The sequence below is a fragment of the Nilaparvata lugens genome, chromosome 5, assembly GCF_014356525.2.
Source record: "Nilaparvata lugens isolate BPH chromosome 5, ASM1435652v1, whole genome shotgun sequence".
Lineage (NCBI taxonomy): Eukaryota > Metazoa > Arthropoda > Insecta > Hemiptera > Delphacidae > Nilaparvata > Nilaparvata lugens.
The window spans coordinates 65,737,153-65,759,835 of NC_052508.1; the positions used below are offsets into that span (position 1 = coordinate 65,737,153).

A 22,683-nucleotide genomic window follows, 5' to 3' on the forward strand; every position below is an offset into this window, starting at 1 on the left:
AATTGGAAAAGGGTATTTTCAATTTTTATGTAAAATATGAGTAGCCCTTAACGTTAGTAGCCAGTCTGTCTACTAACTTTGAGTAGCCCTTACCAAGAAAGTGGATACCTTCTAAATATTACAGAAGAAGGTCCTACCTACACTGGAGATGAAAGTGATGAAAATTATAAAGTAGGCTAAATAGAGAACTCAGTTTATGAAATGAGAATAAATTAATGAATAAATAAGTGAGACAATTACTTTTGTGTTGATGGCGCAGGGCCTCCAACTGCGCTTGGAGGGGTGACGGCTCGCTGGAGGGTATCCTGTTCAGTTCTGCCAACATCTCGGCATTCGCTTTCTCACTTTGCAGTCTTTCCACTTCTGAGCTCAGTTCTTCTACAAGCTGCCAACATAACACATTTAAAACTAAGCAACTAAGTTGAGCAATAAAGAATACATATAATAAGAAGCTATCCCACGGTAACAAATAACTAAGTTGAACCACAGAAAAATACTATACTTTACTAGACTTTTCTTGTTCGTCACAATTACTGAACTGCATTAAGGGAGCAAACGATCCCGCAGTATATGACACGTCAAATGTCAAAGGAAGACATCCCATGAATAATTTTTAATAATGTATTTCTTGTATTCATGAGTGCGTTTGGGCTGTTATGCCTGTTGCACTCCTAGATTTTTGTAAGAATAAATAAATAAATAAATGATAGAGGGCGTCTGTGTCCCAAATTTCATTGTTTGTTCAAGCAGTTAGTTCACTTTTTCGTGAAGCTATGTGATGCAGGTAGTCTCCCATACTGAGACGTTCTCATATGATCAGCAGTAGTCGACAGTAATCGACAATAATCGGCTTGAAATGACAATGAAATTTTCAACACAAACGCCCTATTCTATACCATGGTCACAAAGGAAAGAACATAAAGAGTTCCTTCTTCTGTGACAATGATATATCTTCTTAAGCTGTCTTTCTCTATAGTTGAACTAAGCAAGAACTTATATTGTATATTATTATATTATTATATTATAGCATTATACTACTATATTATTTTACTATTGAATATCTATTAGTAAAAATAGTTTGTACCGATGGAAGTTGAATAAATAAATACACATGAATGAATCGATTAATTTTTCATACAACCCTTTTATCGAACTGTGAAAAATCTTTCTTCGGATAAACGGAAAAATTGGGTTTTTGATTGTATTATTTTCGAAAATTATTTTGTATTATTTTTTAAAAAACAGTGTGCGTCAACAAAATCAGACTAAACACTAGAAGTGTAAGGGCCCTTCTACACAGAGAGAGCAATCTACGATCAATATCTTAGGTCGCATATCATAGATATAGCTATAGATACCCAGTTATAGTTCTAAAGTGATTTTCACGTTATAAAGTCAGCATCTGACTCATATTGGTTTGCTATCATTGTCTGACATTCAACAAAGCAGATAGCTCCATCTTTTTCTACCTCCTTAGTTTGCCAACACGTTTGTTGACTATGAAGAAACATAATGAACTACCAAAATATTTTATTTCAATTATGAAAATGTACTACTAGATCTTGAAAACTTAGATTTTTTGACAAATTAAAAACATATTAGAAATGGAATTGATCTTTAACAAGAATCAACAATAAAAGTATTGCATAGTGTGTTTTTTTTACTTCCTTGCCCTACTACCATAGGTAAGGAAAGTATTGCTTTTTATATTTGTAAAAGTACGGTACCTAGTGTGCGTACCGTTGGAAGTTGAATGAATACACTTTAATGAATCAATTGATTTTTAATACCTACTTTTATTTGAATGATTAGATGTTCCAAGTATACTGGACTAACTTAAATCATATATATATATATCTAATATAGATGCGGTGGTGGTACTGAGAATCGACAACCCTGTCGTCCATCATTTCCAATACATTTATAACGTGGATCCCACTCTGGCTACTTTCAATGTAATTGAATGTACGTGGTTAAGTGGTAGAGTGGACATTACTGTCCAAACTTCGCCACCTCAACAAATAAGTCATTCTATTCTATTCTAAATTTAATATTGTTCGTGAGTGATTGACTGACTATTTGACTAGCAGCAGCTTGCTCGCGCAGTTTGCGTTCTTGTTCGCGAACGGCGGCGATTTCGTCTCTGAGTGACGTCACACTGGCCTCCGCCTCAATCAGCTGATCCTCGACTCGCGACTTGTCCAGTCGCATCTTCTCCAGCTGATTGCGCCAGCGACCTGTCTCGTCTCGCAGGCTGTTGTTCTCCAGCTCCAGCGTCTGCAACCTGATTCAAAAATAAATGTTATTTCAAAAAATTTTAAATTGAAATCTATTCTTGAAATGTATGAATGCAGGGCTACTTTATTTTATTTATGAACTAGTAGTTCTGTGAACAGTAGACCTCGCGCTCAGTAAGTTACATTGACCTGTTGTTATGTTTTTCAAAAAATAATAAATGAATTATCAATTTAAAATGTCTAGAAAAATCCTAAATAACATAGAGCTTTCTGTCCTATCGTACCGTGAGTGTCGTCCCGGAATGTGAGTGTGAGCGCTGTTATCAGGTCTGGCTGCAACTGTCTTCAACGTTGATGGAAAGATAATTTTCAAGATGTTCGATGTTTTTGAACGGGTAGTATTATGGTCCACTAAACAGCTGATTTATGATGAATAATAGTCTGATTTTTACTCTAATATTGGCGTATGAAGGAGGCTCCTTTTTCCTTTTATATTATCCTTGAAATGTAAAATTTCCAAAAACCTTGTATATACGTCGACGCGCAATTTAAAAAGGAACATATCTTTCAAATTTCATGAAAATCTATTACCGCGTTTCGCCGTAAATGCGCAACATAATTATAACATATAAACATTAAGAGAAATGCCAAACCGTCGATTTGAGACTTAGACCTCACTTCGCTCGGTCAAATATAATTATAGTACCCTTTGAAATTAATAAATAAATATTTGTATACTATTCTAGTATTTTATCAATTTCAAAGGGTACTATAATTCTATTTTATAAATGAAATTTATTCATAAACTGTCAACATACAAACAAAAATAAACTAACTATCCTAAACCAAATCAGTACAATAATTTAGAGCAATAGATTAAACTAATTTACATTATAATATTACTCTGTATTTATTATAATTTTTTTACAAAGGCAAAATTCTACAAGTATTTTAAGCCTAGGTGATAAAGAAAGGATGAATGAAAATACAGTACAAACATTTCTATTTATTTGTGACTAGCAAAACTTAACGTAATGAAATCTTGAAGAATTGAAAATATGCCTATAATCATTCTAGGTTAATTAAGAATGTATATTCCGAATTTCAAGTTAATCAGTCCAGTAGTTCAGACGTGATGATGCGTCAAACATAATTTTCCAATCACGTACGTGTATAAGCCAGTTCTTTCCTTTATTATAGTGATGCTTTCATGGATCAATGGAGAGATGATGAATAGCTGAAGACACAAAGGCTTAGAGTGTGCCAATAGGAATATTGAGTGCATGTCGATTATGCGCTTAGACTTGCCAATTGGCACAAGATCTATCAACAATATGCGATCAAATCGCAGTTTGTATTTTGGCACTGCAAAATTATTTCTTTAATATGTGAATATTTCCTATTTTATTGTGAAATATTTCTTCTATGTTTGGTTTTGAAGCATCTAAATTTGAAAATCTACTCTGTGAAAATAATTATTAAGGATTGAAAATTTTGTGAAGTGAACAACTACAAGACTTAATCTATTTTGGACTATGTGTAACCTTATCTAAATTTGGGAGAGGAATAGCACAAGGTTACCTTATTTTTTTCTCTCCCTATCATTTTGATGATGTATTTATTGTATGAATCAATAAAGAATAATTCGTAATCCATTATTTATTTATTTATCGCACACCAGTCCATACAAGTAAGAAACATTCATTTTTTACATTCCAGTAAGCTGCCTTCAGACTGCTATCAAATGATAAATAGTAAAAGATCCTCCTCAAAATTTTTATCACTAGATCGAAGCTTCAATATAGCTATAGTGAGGTCCACGTTATAATGGCAGTGTTTGATTAGCAATGGTATTGCTATCCCTGTCTATCATTCAACAAAGCGGATAGCGCTATCTCTTTCTCGCTTTGCTCTGCTGCCAGATCGTCTTTCTCTTTCAACAATGTGGAATTAATAATCAATCAACAAAATATTTCATATTTATTGTAAAAATTAATTATGCAATAATTGAAGAATATAATATCTTGCTTAATAAAATATAATTGATTATTTAAATAAGAATGAACAGTTAATATTACAGCAATAAACATGTATCAACTATTGTCTATAGACGGCATTGGCAAGACCGAGGATCGGCAACGTTGATCTTCTATCTTCCTCCACTGCCATTATAACGTGGACCTCACTATAGTATAGTACAGAAATAAGATCAATCCTTATAATTAAAATTATTTAATTAATATTATTCTTTTATTTTTTATTTCTTAATTAAGTATTATTTGTTATTTTACTATTATATGAATTTGTATTTAATCCATTATTATCATTATTTTATTCTGAAGCTTATCTTTTCTATTATAATTATTTCATGTTGTGAAAAAAATCAAATCAATTTATTTTCCGTTTTTTTACAATATACAGAGCATGAAATTACCAGTTACGGAAATAATTGACTGCTTGTGTTGTCTATGGAACTTTCCTCCACACGCAGACGTTTAGTCTTTGTGGAGGAATTCCGTAATATTGAGTTTTTTTCATGTTCACATTGTAAATACTTGAATGAATAAAAAAATATTTGAATTAAATTCAAAAAAGTATCAAGTTGAGTTGCAATACAAACCTTATGGCACAGTTCTCGACTTGAAGTTGCTTCTCCCTATCTACACGGGCCACCAGCTCCCTATGCCTCCTCTCCTCCTCAGCCAACTTCTCCTCAGACCTCAGTTCCACCTCTCTCAGCTGCTCCTCAAGCATAACAATCCTGTACAACAAAAACATAACACAATATTAAAAAACCAATACAAAAACTTAACACCAATGAAAACTTAGTACACAATTATAGTGAGCATAAATGCCTGGATGCCTAGACTACTGTATGATCATTTAAAATTTGATAACAAATTGATATCAATTGAATTTGATTTCAATCTGATAACAAATTGTGAATAGACACTTGTCAATATATCTCTAGCGCTAGACGTTTGATAAGGACAATAATACAACATGTAATAAATACACTATTATAGTGAGCATGAATGCCTGGATGCCTAGATTATTATATGATCATTTACCATTGTTCAGTTTGATAACAAATATGTAAAATTGTAAATAATTACTTGTCAATATTATTCTAGCGCTACGCGTTTGATATGAACATATCAATCATACAAAATGTACCTAATGGAACTGTTACAAAGTTCAGTCTGTAGCAAAAACTGTTAAGAAAAAGTGAAACAATTGAATTCTATAGTGAAGTCCACGTTATAATGGCAGTGGAGAAAGAAGGGGAAACATCATTGCTGATTCTCTGCCTTACCACTGTTTTCTATAGAAGATAGGTGATACCGGTGTTATTGACTGTTCATTCTTATTTAAAATAATAAATTTTATTTTATTCATCAATAAATAATATATATTTCCAAGTGATTGAATAATGAACTTCAATAATAATTGAGATCAAATATTTTGCTAATTAATTTTTTCTACATTGTTATGAAACGATCTGGCAACCTCGTGGAGCTAAAAAGGGATAGCGGTATCTGTTTTGTCAAATGATAGACAAGGATAGCAACACTAATGTTAATCGAATACTGCCATTATAACGTGTACCTCACTATAGATTACTGTATATTCGTACCACTTCTCAATTTGATAATTAATATGTAATTAATCACTTGTCAATATTATTCTATCGCAAGCCGTTTGATATGAAAAGTAATGTAGAATAAGTAGAACTCTTACATAGTTCAGTCTGTAGCAAAGAATGTTGAGGAAATGAATTCTAGACTAGAATTCGTAGATCAATATTGTAGTAAAATTTCAACCCATGAATACATTCTAACATCAATTTGCACTTGAAACAAAATAATTATAGTAGAAGTAACAAAATAAATTGCAAGTCCCTGATATTATATGAGAAAGTACAAATGAACGAAAGACGGTGAATGAAAAACAAATAATATCAGGTATAATAATTAAAAAATATTCTTAAAACAAACATAAACACTAAAAAATAAAACCGAATAATAAAATTGTCTCCCTTTATATAACCTAAACTATACAAAAATACACACCCAGAAATTATAAAAACAACTGATAAAAAAAGAATGAAAGCATCAAGCATGCTGGATCTGAAACAATATTAAATGACAATGAGTTCAAAAACTCATGACAACAAAAAAGATTTATGAATAATTTCAGCTCTTGGAAGAGGCGTTTGATCACTGTTCTTTCATTTTAAATTCAAATAGGTTCAAATATATATTTTATGAGAGTTGCGACCCGCTGAAACACGGTACCATACAAGTTTTGTATCTACAGTTCATTGAGGTTAGTAAAAGATGTAGAATTGAGAAAAATCAATTGTGGAATCGAATTAATTGATGTAATAAAAATTACATGAATTATATTAATAGAAATTATAGTAAAATTGAAACAACCTCCTACTTGGAGGGGTATGGAGCAGAGAAATGGAAGGAGATGGAGAATCAGATCAGCCAATTACAGTAATGAATAGAGTTATATAAGAAAAATGCGGTTGCCAAGTTGACGATCAAACTCAGTCGATGCAGTGCTTTCAGTGAGGAAACTAGGTATGCGTATCATGAGTTGTTGAACACCCATTAAAGACTACAGAACGCTGTCCACTTTAGCACGGCAACATCACCGCCTCTGTGTCCCTACTTTTCTTGGACATACACCGATTGCGCCCAGCGGTCAAATGGGAGTGATGCATGGCTCCTATACACACGTACACGGTTTACGCCGTGACGTCATCACTGCTAGTCACATTATTTGTCCCGCTCTCTCTGTCGATGTGATAACGGTATCATTATATACTGCTAACCATCTGCTTTATAACACCATTCCTTCCTATTCGGATCTAAAAGTGTTCCATTGATTTATCTCGACTTGTAACGAATTTTTAAATCATGAATACATGGATTTTCCAGCTCTGACAGTATGTTGAACCGATTAACGACCGGGAATTCCACTGTTTGTCACGGTATATTTATCTCGGGCCACTCCCGTGTTTCGGATGGACACGTTAAGCCGTCGGTCCCGGCTGCCTAAAAAGCAGTCGTTAGGTCATGTCAGAGGCCCTGAAATTGATCAGTTGCGACCTGAAAACTCTGACACCAGACCTGTGCCAGCCAGGTCACTCGATATTATTATTATTATTATTATTACTGTTTGTCAAAACCACAACACCCCATCAACTTTCGATAATTAGCACATATTGACTCTTTCAGTGTGTCGCCATGAGTGAGAATAAAAACAGTGGTAATAAGTTTGCTATGCTGAGTGACGGAGGTTCAAAGTTAGTGTTTGAAGGTTTCAAGTTTTCAAAAAGTATATCTTTATTTGATATCTAGATTGACGATGTGTTTTCTAGAGCCAATTTGACAGAGATCATTCATTCGAGATAACTGTATCTTAATGAATGATTGATCGTACAATCATGGTTCTAGTCCAATCTTTAATATAGATTAGAATGGAATTATAGGATAGAAATATTTATTTCATTAATATGTTGTCATAATACAGTAATGCTTTATACTTGAATGCTTCCTTAGGATACTGGAGTGAATTTGAATTTCGCTCCTTCAATGGGGAAACATAATGTCGGCTGCTAGTGAGAGCGAAATGACGTCACGGACGTTCACTCTGTTACGTTCAATATGTGAGTGGCTAAACACATTCTGACCACTGAGCACAATCTGCAGATTCCCAACATGGCCGCCCCTGATCCCTACTTTTCTCTGCTCCGCATATCGCACCAAGTTGGAAGTAGTTTTGATTTTATATTTTAGTGTAACTGACCTGGCCTGAAGGGCCGCATTGTCCTGCTTGGCTCGGGTGTACCTCTCATCGCTATGAGTCTGGTTATCGGCCAGGACGTTCATCTGCTGCTGCAACATCTGCACCTGAAACAATAAGAATTAATCACAATTAATTACAATTTCAACCCATGAATGAGGATAATTTTTATTCTCAAAAACACTAGTACAAATTTTATAAATTGTACAAATCATTTTTTTACAAAATGGCAATGCTGGCATAGGAAGACTTTAATCAATTAATCTTTATTGTTGTTGTCGAACAATAACTACTATACTTACAACAAATACACTACTTATTCATTTATTCATTCAATAATACTCAAGACATAATTCATTAAAATGATTGGAGAAGGACCAACAGACACAGCCCAAAACTGTTTCTTCCCCAAATTTCAATTCATAGACTAGTCCAAAAAGAAGGTTATGTTTCATTCACTTTTGAATTTGAGTCCAATTTGTTTTCCTAGTACAAGAATATCCATAGTTGGAAAAACCCTTCAATCTTCCATCCTTTTTTTTGCACCACTTTCTTTTTATTTTGTTTTAATGTGTATTGTTGTTGTTGTTTGAATGTATTCTTTATGTTATTCTCTGTATTAAACTTGTATTTGTGTGTAAAAATAAATTGAATATTGAAAAAAAATCAGTGAAAACTTGATCGCCAGCATTGAGTTCAATGAGACGTGTATCTAACAAATAGAAATGCATTCCAACATAAATTTGCATCTGAACCACAATTGCAGTAGAATTAAAAGCATAAATGAATTGAAGTTGCTATTGTCCCAAGATGTATGTATGCATGGTTTTAAAGTGTAGTAGATACATCACGAAAAATGAATACCGTAGTTTAATGTTTTGGTCGCTAATTTTCTAAGATAGAAAGAAAGGAGAATATGGGTAAGGTTTTGAGAGGAATCGTCAAAATGTATGGCTTACAGTCACCGCTTTTCATAACTACAGATCTAATTTTCTAAAATTGGCTCATTTTTTGAAAATCTATATCAAAGGCTACTAAACAGTGTTGAAAAAGGAAAACCCTGTTGAAGGTGAAGAGATATCCTACTGGATATTATGAACTATTTTGAACCAATTCAAGAAAATGAGAATGATGAAGCCACAATAGAAATATTAGTATTACTATATCTATAGAAATGGAGTACTATTTATTTATTTTGTGATAAACCCTGGAACTATAGTGAGGTCCACGTTATAATGGCAGTGGAGAAAGATAGGAGAACAACGTTGCCGATCCTTCTTCTGTCTTGTCAATGCCTTCCATAGACGGTAGCTGATACAGGTTTATTAGTGTAATATTAACTGTTCATTCTAGTTTAAAATAATCAATTATATTTTATTAAGCAAGAAATTATATTTTTAAATGATTCCATAATGAATATTTTCATAATTAAGATGAAATATTTTGTTAGATAATTAATTCTACATTGTTGAAAGACGATCTGGCAATAAAGCGAGAAAGAAATATTCGCTTTGTTGAATGATAGACAAGGATAGCAATACCATTGCTAATTAAACACTGCCATTATAACGTGACCTCACTATAGAATTATAGAATATAAGTTTTATGCAGAGAGTATAGAATTACATCCTATACAGATTTAACGCCGTTCTCTGGCTTTATTCGACTCCCAGTTTATTAACACTGTGTATGTTAGTTTAAAAATCTGGTGTGGCGCACTCACACAACTTTCCTTGCCATTATGAAAATTGATCACCTGACGTTAGTGTTCCCGCGCATCTCAAGTCTACTATTCTGAGATCTGAGCCAGCTGGTGACAGGACAATAACGCTGGATACACACGAGATCTGCTATCTCTTCATAGTGAATAATTTAATAGAATCAATTGCCAACAGTTTGCAATTGAATAATCACATTTTCTCAAATTTCAAGCTTATTTCAATTTTAGGTGAAAATGTTAATTGACATTAATTGAAGAGATTTCCATGCTCAATGTTTTCCACTCGAAATTATTTTTCGTTTAAATTATTTCTGAGATCTGATAATTGGAAATCTAAAATCAAACTTTGCATAGATGAGGCGGAGCACCTGAAATTTTTACAGATATGGGACTTGTGGCAGTTGATATAGCTTATCAATGACTATTTTAGGTATGAATTTGATCAAAATCGTTGGAGCCATTTGCGAAAAAATCGCGAAAAACCCTGTTTTGACAACATTTTCGCCATTTTAGCCGCCATCTTGAATTGCATTTGATCGAAATTGTTCGTGTCGGATCCTTATAGTGTAAGGACTTCAAGTTCCAAATTTCAAGGCATTCCGTTAATTGGGAGATGAGATATCGTGTACACAGACGCACATACACTCATACACACACACACACACACACACACACACACACACACACACACACACACACACACACACACACACACACACATACACACACACACACACACACACACATACACAGACCAATACCCAAAAACCACTTTTTTGGACTCAGGGGACCTTGAAACGTATAGAAATTTAGAAATTGGGGTACCTTAATTTTTTTCGGAAAGCAATACTTTCCTTACCTATGGTAATAGGGCAAGGAAAGTAAAAAATATCAACAACAGGAGAATCAACCTATGATAGTTACAAAATTGTTTCAGACTGATGTTTATGTTGATCTCGATGTTTTCAATACGTAAAACTTGAAGACTCTTACACAATTCAGTCTGCAGAAAAGAGCTACGACTCAAAGAAAAACAGAATTGAAAGAGAAATTAATGAGAAACGATGAGACAAGATAAACTAATCAATAAAAATGATCTAAAAGTGAATAAGGAGTGACGATTGTTTCCAACTTTCTCATTGTGGGATTAATTCCAATTAGAAGCGAATCCCCAATTAGTAGAAATACATAAATAAGATGAACCCAGCCCATCCCTGGGAACAAAGCCAATTGCAAACAAGCTTGGCAGACATGAGAAAGCATCTCCAATTACGTCATAAATAATTGTTCCAATCTGAATAAATTGGATGACCTCAAAATGGGTTGGATGACTTCGCCTGCCCACCCAAGAGAGTTAGAAACAATATTATTGCAGAGACAGAATAGAAGATCTAAGTTAGTTGAACCAAATCTTTTGAATTTATAATCTGTTAACTGTTACCCAAGGAATTGTTTGTTTCAAAACCGAGAAAAAGTTGAATTCGGAATTATGTAGTGGAAAGTGGATACGCTGATCGAAAAGTAAAGTCAAGTTCTGAAATATTACGCGAAGATTAATGTTAAAGATTAATATTTTATTGAAGATTAATATTAATTAATGTGAAAATTAATATTACGAGAAGGAAATGAGAAAAACTAATTATTTTGTAAACCTTCTTGATTTGACTTTGAAGTTTAAACAAATGTGATACCAGAACTGTATCAAGGTGAGATGATACTGTAGAAGGAACCCATGTTGAAAAATGTGACCGGAACTTTGGCACCAGGAATTTTGGGAACAACTAGGAAAAAGAGGAATTCTGGGACCAAGTCTTGGGTCTCTACCTGCGAGGTGATTAGCAAACAATAGTCGGACCTTTCGAAAGGTTTACACGCTTCCGTCACTGAATGAAAGCCATTCATAGTTTCATTTTTATTCATTTATTTATTAGGTTAGCAAAAACAATACAGAGTTTATCAGAGATTGACAATGGTGTAATAACCGAAACCGGTCTTTCTAATTATCAATAAATCAGTGGTTTTTTGACAACTTCTCAGTCTTTTTCATTCAATATGAATAATTACCACAATATCAACTTCTCAACTACACAAAAAGTAAAAACAATACAACAATCGGAAAAGAAAAAACGGGCTACTGCCCAAAATTTCTTCAATTTCCTAATTTAGTTTTAAATTGTCCAAATATTATACAGAAATAGTTCTGTGTACTGAGAAGATGAACAATCTATTTCAGATCATGATACAGCATCTTCAGGATGCCTCTCTTCCAACATGTTAATTTAGTGAATATAGTGAGTAAATATAGTGAGTATATCGGAAATATATTGAATTTATTTATTAGTAGAATAGGCCTACAACTGACTCGCTAATTCTATGAGTTCAACGGCTTTCTGTTGAAGAATAAAGTCCAACTGTCTGTAGAACAAAGTCCAACCACCTGTTGGAGACACTGATTCTACCTGCGAAGACCCATCGTCTCTTATATCGGTACCCTTCAGTCCCAAAATGTAGACTATTGGTCCCAAAAAAGTACTGGTCCCAAAGTCAATACGGTCGTTCCTAGCACCGTAAACGTTGAAAAACGAGAGAAAACTGATTGTGACAGTTTATAAAAGTTTGTAAGAGTTTGAAAGTTGATGACTGCAACTAGTTTCAAATTATTTCAATAAATAAGTAGTTGGACTCTTCGAGAATTTCAAGTATTTTGTATTGGGAAGTACCTAATGAAATCTAAAAGTTTTCTCTACACTATTAATTAATATGCTAATCGACTGGTCCAACTCTATTTTTTAGAGTAGACCTATAGCCTACGTTGTAGGCCATAATAGACTGTGTCCAATACAATATTTTCTAACAATAGAGACACAATGTTCATTAGCTTAGAACTCAATCCTACACGAATGAGTAGGAATAATCACAAATTAGCGGGTTATCTCATCACTTGAGAATGAAATGCTTGACAGTGTCTTTGTATTGATATCAAGTCTTTCCTGAAGGACTTACAAATATAAGAATGCAAGAATATTCAACCCACTCACTGATGGAATAAAACTATTATGTAGGTACTGGAGAACAAAAATAATCATTACAGTCAACCTATTACGAATCTTATTAGATTTTTTCGCTGAGACCTACAATGCCTACTCTATAGTGTGATCTACGTTATAATGGCAGTGTTTGATTAGCAATGGTATTGCTATCCTTGTCTATCATTCAACAAAGTGGATAGCGCTATCTCTTTCTCGCTTTGCTCTGTTGCCAGATAACCTTTAACAATGTGAAATTGATAATTATTTAACAAAATATTTCATCTTAATAATTAAAATTCGTTATGAAATTATTGAAAAATATAATTTCTTGCTTGATAAAATATAAATGATTATTTTAAACGAGAATGAACCGTTGATATTACATCAATAAACCTGTATCAGCTACCGTGTATAGGAGGCATTGAAAAAACAGATGATCGGCTACGTTTTTCTCCTATCTTTCTCCACTGCCATTATAACGTGGACCTCACGTGATATTCCTCTTATTCAGTGGCATATACCGTATTACCAATTATCCAAACTTGCTCCAACAAAATATTATCATTTTAAAGATCATAAGTTTTTTGTTCAGTTCATTGACTGGTATTGGTCTTCTTTAGATCGCAAAGGAGATAGATCTCAATATTATACAGAGTGAGACATATGTATGTGAACCCTTCAATAAGTTAGAGATTGTTTTAGATATAATTGACCGAACGAAGTGAGGTCTAAGATTCAAGTCGACGGTTTTGGCATTTCTCTTAATGTTTAAATGTTTGAATGTTTATATGTTGTGCATTTACGGCGAAACGCGGTAATAGATTTTCATGAAATTTGACAGGTATGTTCCTTTTTTTAATTGCGCGTCGACATATATACAAGGTTTTTGGAAATTTTGGATTTCAAGGATAATATAAAAGGAAAAAGGAGCCTCCTTTATACGCCAATATTAGAGTAAAAATCAGACTATAGAATTATTCATCATTAATCAGCTGACAAGTGATTTCACAGATGAGTGGAGGAGCCAGTCTATTGCCGTATTTCCATGAGGTCTATATTATTTTCAATCAGGTACTTGTGGATGAGAATACTGCGTGAGGTCTACTGTTCACAGAATACTAGAGTACAGATACAGAGTACTAGTACTGTAACTTTCAGGTTATTTTATTGGTCAAATACTCTACCTTTTGACGTACAACTAAATTTCAACCCCTCATAAGGTGGTGACTTAGAGGTTGTAGCTCGAATATTTTAAATGTAAACACACATTGTGTGGTACATCAACTTTAAAGGCCTTTTCAAAACAAGGAAGATGGTAGCAATAAAAATGTTCTATAATTCTTGTATCCAAAATGGCGGCTGATTGATGTTTCAAGTAGAAACTAAAACTTATGAGGGGTTGAAATTCAGTTGTACGTCAAAAGGTAGAGTATTTGACCAATAACTTATCCTGAAAGTTACAGTATTATATCCACAACAGTCTCAAATTTATGGAAGGTTTCCCATACTTACGACTCACTCTGTATAATTATAAAAAAGTGATCCTTCACTTAAGAATCATAAATCTACTACCAAAAAAACATGAATGGGTACACTAAAAACATTTCAAATTAGTGTTATAAACACAAATCACATTGATTTAGTCAGGGCGGGTCTCTTCCACACAGGATACAATGATATGGTGACTGAAATCAGGCATGCAACCGTGCCCTCTGCATTGAATACCCCCCACCACACCCCCCCACAACATGATCCTCTTCACAGCACTTAATTCAATGAGAACATTTCAGCTGTGGGTCACACCCAACTGGCTAGGATTATTCAGAGCTGTGAACACGATTACTACACTATATTCGATAATGGCCAAGAGCCAAAGAAGACCTTGGAACACAAACATATAAATGTAAACTATCGACTTTAACCACTTGTAAAACTTCTTGCAACTACTAAAACTTAAACTTCCTTAAAAACGTAAACTTAAAAACTTATACTACTAAAACTTCATGCGATTACTACACTATATTCGATAATGGCCAAAAGCCAAACAAGACCTTGGAGCATAATTATTATAAATGTAAACTATTGACTTTAACCACTTGTAAAACTTCCTGCAAAATATATCCAACACTTACAGATCTTTAGAATTTGACGATATATATGTATTATTTCACTTACAATTAATAATCAATTTTAATTGAATGAAAAAGTCTAAGAAATTGTCAAAAACCACAGATTTATTGACACTTAGAAAAACCGGTTTCGGTTGTTACACCACTAGCATTTAGGCTCGCTTCGCTCGCCATATACGTCTAGCCAGAGGGCTCCGCCCCCTGGACCCCCGACTGGATCGTCCAAGAACGAGGTTAGCAGGCTAGCTTCGCTCGCCTGCATTTTTTATCATGTTAGGACAATCCAGTCGGGGGTCCAAACTAAACATCTGGCTAAACGGATATGGCGAGCGAAGCGAGCCTGACGGCTAGTAATATAATATTCCCAGGATTGAAGTAGCAGTGCCCAATCAATTTTTCCGCGATAAATGCATTTAACTTAACTCAACTTAATGCCAACCTGACAAAATTATTAATTTAGTTGCCAGTTAACAACTGTTTCGAAGAGGTACTCTATCTAGATTATAGTTCTATAGTAACATATGATATGGAAATTTCAATTATAATTAAGAGATTGGAAGAAGAAGAATATACATGCTAAAAGACGAACTTTAAACCCTTAAAAACAACCCTTAGAGTTAAAATATTGCCAAAATATTTCTTAGTGCGCCTCTAAAGGGCCAACTGAACATACCTACCAAATTTAAACGTTTTTGGTCCGGTAGATTTTTAGTTATGCGAGTGAGTGAGTGAGTGAGTGAGTCAGTCAGTCAGTCAGTGAGTGAGTGCCATTTCGCTTTTATATATATAGATTGTCAATCTCTGATAAACTAAAACTAAAGCAGCAGAATTTATACTAGTAGGCGAGTACTGCTATTGGTCAAGGTCATGAAGGCCTGTCATTGGCCCAGCTCCCACTCAACGGTGTGACAAAATGGCGGCTTAAGCAACAGAATCGCCATGATAACAAAATTTTACTTTCAGTACAAAGAGCCAAGAAAACAAGTGTGAAAGATGATAAAACAAATATGTAGATGGTAAAACTATTGACTAATGTATGCTTACAATTTTATGATAAAACTAAATTCGTAGTGTTGTATTGGTTGAAATGAATCTGGTCATTTAAACTATACTGGGAATTTTTCTTAATTACTCTTGTTATTTCTAAAGCCTCTAGAATATTCAAATATCTGCCTTTGTTATTAACATGCAGAAACTCAACATTCTCCTTAACTGTGAACTTGTGATTATTTGTTATCGAATGTTCTGCAAAGTTAGATTCCCCATTTTGTTTTATTCTGTAAAAAAAAATTAATTGATAGCTACTGCAATATGATGCTTCAAGAAAATTAATATTGCACATATTGCATTAAGATGAGGTTAAAATAAGACACAATTCCTTATAGATTTTTCCAAAAATTGAATAAACCAATACTGTATCAAAGAGTCAGGTGGTTGGGTCATGTGGAAAGGATGGCTGCTGGCAGAATCCCTAAAATTGTGATACGGGAGAGGCATCACAATAGGAGACACAGTTGGAGACCCAGGAAAAGATGGCTGGATGATGTTAGGAGTTTGTGAGTGAGGGGATGGAGAGGCATAGTCAACGATAGAGATGCGTGGAGGTTGATAGTTGCGGAGGCCAAGGCTCATCATGGGCTGTAGGAGCGCCATACAAGAAGAAGAATACTGTATCTTCACAATATTGGGATTAACACGTGTAGGATATTTTTTTCAGTTCAGTATTAAGCTTCAATCTGATTATGGCCTACACCAGGTTGAAACGATCTTTATTGATATAGGCTACGTAAACTTTGCTTATTTCCAAATCAAAAGTGTTTCTTAAAAGTGAACTTAAATATTCCAGCACAACAAGAACATAGGACTAGAAGCGGACATCTTCTGCATCTCAATTCAGAGAGAAATTCGCGAGCTGTTTGCGACAGAAATGTCTCTTATGTAATTAATATGATTCTGCGGAATGCTCCCCCCCCCCCATATAAATCATCCAGGTTCTTTTACTGTACTAAAATACAAGAAAGTGCTACATGAATGGTTGGCATCTTTGAATGACTATCAGTGTGGTAGATTGATTAAATCAATGTATGTGTAACGCCTTGGAATTTATTCACTCATGTGTGTGTGTGTGTGTGTGTGTGTGTGTTTCCCTTCCCGTGCGAATGTTGAAAGTTGAGCTTGAATATTAAAATTAAATAAGTATTTTTATCTTTTATTAAATAATTTGATATTGTATTCTTCAATACTATTAAATATTGGTAGTTATCTATAATAGTAATATTACTTCTCTGTATCATAGATAAGTTATCTGTGTAAATTAAATTTCAATATACGTATGCGAACTCTTACTCACGAACAGACCGACAGGTCCATGTGAGTACAGTTGTTTCAATTACTTTGTGAAATAGTTTAAACATAGATATAAATTTCTTTAAATTAGTACATTTACTTATGTTTTATAAGTCTTTTTTTGTGAAACAATAAATCAATTCAATTCTCAATTTAACGTTGATTGAGGCTGATATTTTGTAGCAGACAGTGGCGTAGCCAGAAAAAAATTCCAGGGGGGGTTCATAACATTGGAGTAGTTGGTTTTTAGGGGGGGGGGGATAAAACATTTTTTCAATGTGTCCCTCCTGTCCACTGTAGAAACTACGCTTGTACCTCATAGCTGTGACATTTTCGGGGGTTCTCTCTGGAAGAGGCTGCTGGAGCTTTGTTCAAGGATATGCATGAAACTGAATAAACTATAATCAACTAGAGCAATATAAGTTATATTGTACTTCTTTATAATAATAGATGGTAAAAAGTGATCTTCTAACTTTGAAGTGCTATCTGTAGTTTCTCTATCCCCTACTATCTAGTCCCTACGCACTAGTCCACTCGTCACTGTCTATAAGAAAATAGCTCATTATTATTATTGAATTATTATCATGACTATTGCAGTGCTATTCTTTCATCCCTTATATATTTCTCGACTTACATAGTGAAATATAACGAAAATATGGTATTAGATGCTAACTTTTGTGGCTGATCCAGACACTAAAGAATTCAGGATCCATTACTGGGGGGGATACATCCCCCCCACTTGATCACTACCACCGTAAACAAAGCCATAGTGCATGACAGGTGGTTGATGGTAACGTCAGCACATGTAGGACTCATACACCAATAAAAACACTAGCTGATATAGAACAGCTGAAATCAACAAATTTTTATTGGTCTAGGAGCCCTACTCATACACCAATAAAAACACTAGCTGATATAGAACAGCTGAAATCAACAAATTTTTATTGGTCTAGGAGCCCTACCTGTGCTGACGTCACCAGAATGCACTATGGCTTTGTTTACGGAGGTAGTGACTGGATACGCCACTGGTAGCAGATGACGCATACATTTGTTCGTAAATATGGGAATTTAGATAAACCTAGTCATCGGAAACATTCTTATCGTGAACGTTCTCTAAGATTGAAAGAATGAGACGTTGATGATGTCTATGAATAATCCATTGACGTTCTCTAAGAATAATCCATTCCTTATCAGTTCTTAGTGGATATTCTTGAATGTAAGAATCAAAATTTGAGACCTCAAAATATATTCTCGTTAGCTAGCACTAATTTAGAAATTTAAGTGAGTGAAATCATAGAGACAAGATAGCATCAAAATATATTCTATGGAATAGGTCGTTTATGATCCAAATTTAAAGACGATTATTTATTTTTAACTCAAGCCGATTACTTTGGACTATTGTCGATTATTACTAGTTTGTTGGGGTGAGAATGTAAACACTTTGCACTTTGAAATCAAAAGTAATACTATTCTAATCAATTTCATTCATATTTCTATGAAATATGAATACCTTAGTGTTATTACAAGTCTTTCTTCAGCCGATAATGGATTCCTCCAATTAGTGACTTGTTTTTCCAAATCTGGCTCCACCCTCCTCAAAATATCCAATCAAATCAAATTCAAAAATATAATCAAAGGTTGAAGTTGACATTCCCATGTACTCATGGATTCATGCTTTATATCATATATATACCATTCATATATATATATATATATATATATATATATATATATATATATATATATATATATATATATATATACATTCATATTTATATATACATTCATACCCATGGACTCATGCTTTCTAAATACATTAAACAGATGGTGATATTCACCTAATAGTCAAAAATTTAAGTTAATTTCATTAACCCACTCTCTCTGTCCTAGCAGGCTTAGCTAATATCCAATACTATATCCAATAATTATTCTCACAAACTAATGTCCGTACAAACTAGACAACGCCATTTTCTAGGCCCTTGACGCTTGACGCTCAGACGCTTCCTGTGTGTATCATGAACGCTCTGAGCACGCTTCGCCACGCTCCGCTGTAGAACGCCACGCCACGCTCCGCTCCGTTCCGCTTTCAGTGTGGTTGTACCCTAAACGGCATAGTATGAGAGACTACCAGCATCATTTATAGCTTCACGAAAAAAAACTACTAGTACTATCGGCTTGAGTTAACAATAAAATTTGAACGATGAACACTCCGCTCCGTTCCGCTTTCAGTGTGATTGTACCCTAAGAACGGCATAGTATGAGAGACTACCAGCGTCACATAGCTTCACGAAAAAGGACTACCGGCTTGAGTTAACAATAAAATTTGAACGATGAACACTCCGCTCCGTTCCGCTTTCAGTGTGATTGTACCCTAAGAACGGCATAGTATGAGAGACTACCAGCGTCACATAGCTTCACGAAAAAGAACTACTAGGACTATCGGCTTGAGTTAACAATAAAATTCTCCATGGTGAAATATTGAGATAGAAGTAGTAATTTTTGTAAGAAAGTACATACCCACAACAACTTACACCATTGAAACACCGAACCAAACAAACTAGTTCACTCATCGCAAAACAGAGAAAATGAACTTGAGTAAACTGGAAGAGTTCACAATCGCAAAATGCCTATTACATATTTGCAATTAAGCGTGAGAACTCATGCATTGCCCGCTTTTGTTTGTGAACTCTAAACATTCTGTGAAGGTGAATTTTAAATACATGGATGATATTTTTGTATATTACAAGAAGAATCAGAGTGAATATTCCCATAGCGCGACCTTCGCTGCCTTACAATGGAATGGATGTTCTCAAACCGGCCGTCTATTAATAGATGATAACATGAATTAGAAATGTGGGATTGGATAAATTAGCAGGGTATTTGGGGAATGATAGAGTTGGAGTGGATTAAATAGTGGCTGGTTTAATTGGAGGTTGGAGGATTCTTATGTATGAGAAACTCTCAACATTTTCAGCAATAAGAGCGAAAAATGTGAGAGAATATTATTTTTGCAAAAAATCTTCCAGTTCAGGACTGCTATCAACATGTGAATTGAAATAAAAATGATCGTAATTTGTCACTCTAAACATTTTTACACCTCAAATTTTTAGATCAATTTGATGGAGCATGTCATATCACTTGCTGGTATGCTAGTATATCAAAATATTTCAAATTTATATTTATTTTACAGTTTCGAGTGCTAAGTAAAAAGAAATTTTGTTATCAATTCAGATCTTAATCTTTCTAAATTCAAAATTAATAATTGTTTCAAGTGTTTGGTGAGAAAATAAGACACAAGTCCTTATAGATTTTTCCAAAAAATTAATAAAACCAATACTGTGTCAAAAAGAATCAGGTGGTTGGGTCATGTGGAAAGGATGGCTGCTGGCAAAATCCCTAAAATTGTGATACGGGAGAGGCTTCACAATAGGAGACACATATGGAGACCCAGGCTGGATGAGGTGCTAAGGAGTTTGGAAGTGAGGGGATGGAGAGGCATAGTCAACAATAGAGATGCATGGAGGTTGATAGTTGCGGAGGCCAAGGCTCACCATGGGCTGTAGCGCCATACAAGAATAAGAATACTGTATCTTCACAATATTATTGAGATTAACGCGTGTAGGATATTCCACTTCAGTATTAAGCTTCAGTCTGATTATGGCCTACACCAGGTTGAAACGATCTTTATTGATACACGTAAACTGTGCATATTTCCAAATGATTTATTAATTTATCAAAATTTGGGAATGGAATAGATTTGGGTCAAGCCTGTTGTTCCTTCCTAATCATGTTTATATGATTTGTGATTCTGTCCACGAATAAATAAATAAATAAAAGTGTTTCTCAATTTAACGTTGATTGAGGCTGATATTTTGTAGCAGACAGTGGCGTAGCCAGAAAAAAATTCCAGGGGGGGTTCATAACATTGGAGTAGTTGGTTTTTAGGGGGGGGGGGATAAAACATTTTTTTCAATGTGTCCCTCCTGTCCACGGTAGAAACTACGCTTGTACCTCATAACTGTGAAATTTTCGGGGGTACTCTCTGGAAGAGGCTGCTGGAGCTTTGTTTAAGGATATGCATGAAACTGAATAAACTATAATCAACTAGAGCAATATAAGTTATATTGTACTTCTTTATAATAATATATGGTAAAAAGTGATCTTCTAACTTTGAAGTGCTATCTGTAGTTTCTCTATCCCCTACTATCTAGTCCCTACGCACTAGTCCACTCGTCACTGTCAATAAGAAAATAGCTCATTATTATTATTGAATTGAATTATTATCATGACTGTTGCAGTTCTATTCTCTCATCCTTTATGTATTTCTCGACTCACATAGTGAAATATAACGAAAATATGGTATTAGATGCCAATTTTTGTGGCTGATCCAGACACTAAAAAATTCAGGATCCATTACTGGGGGGGATACATTCCCCCCACTTGATCACTACCACCGTAAACAAAGCCATAGTGCATGACAGGTGGTTGATGGTAACGTCAGCACAGGTAGGACTCATACACCAATAAAAACACTAGCTGAAATCATCAAATTTTTATTGGTCTAGGAGCCCTACCTGTGCTGACGTCACCAGAATGCACTATGGCTTTGTTTACGGAGGTAGTGACTGGATACGCCACTGGTAGCAGATGACGCATACATTTGTACGTAGATATGGGGATTTAAATAAACCTACAGTCATCGGATACATTCTTATCGTGAACGTTCTCTAAGATTGAAAGAATAAGACGTTGATGTTGTCTATGTCAATAATCCATTGACGTTCTCTAAGAATAATCAATTCCTTATCAGTTCTTAGTGGATCTTCTCGATAGTAAGAATCAGAATTTGAGACCACAAAATATATTCTCGTTAGCTAGCACTAATTTAGAAATTTAAGTGAGTGAAATCATAGAGACAAGATAGCATCAAAAGATATTCCATGGTGTAGGTCGTTTATATTCTAAATTTCAGGCCGATTTTATGTTAACTCAAGACGAATTCTTTCGACTATTGTCTATTATTACTGTTTTCTGGGGGTGAGAATGTAAGCACTTTGCACTTTGAAATCAAAACGAATACTATTCTAATCCATTTCATTCATATTTCTATGAAATACGGTTACGTTAGTGTTATTACAAGTCTTTCTTCAGCCGATAATGGATTCCTCCAATTAGTGACTTGTTTTTCCAGATCGGGCTCCACTCTCCTCAAAATATAATCAAAGGTTGAAGTTGACATTCCCATGTACTAAAAACATCGGGACTCATGCTTTCTTAATACATTAAACAGATGGTGATATTCACCTAATAGTCAAAAATTTAAGTTAATTTCATTAACCCACTCTGTCCTAGCAGGCTTAGCTAATATCCAATACTTTAAGTAATTATTCTCACAAAACTGG

The 22,683-nt window shown here is 34.4% G+C and overlaps 1 protein-coding gene across 4 annotated transcripts in view; it reads right to left on the reverse strand.

The window, feature by feature from the left end:
* LOC111047403 (rab11 family-interacting protein 4-like) overlaps positions 1–22,683 on the reverse strand; it is a 297,989-nt gene that overhangs the window by 11,827 nt on the left and 263,479 nt on the right. For all 4 annotated transcript variants that reach the window (XM_039429081.1, XM_039429079.1, XM_039429082.1 and 1 more), the window contains 4 exons: positions 8,061–8,164; positions 4,858–4,998; positions 2,077–2,284; positions 241–385 (listed from right to left, as the gene is read on the reverse strand). In XM_039429081.1, coding sequence (XP_039285015.1) covers positions 241–385; positions 2,077–2,284; positions 4,858–4,998; positions 8,061–8,164 — 598 coding nt within the window. The remainder of the gene's footprint in view (positions 1–240; positions 386–2,076; positions 2,285–4,857; positions 4,999–8,060; positions 8,165–22,683) is intronic.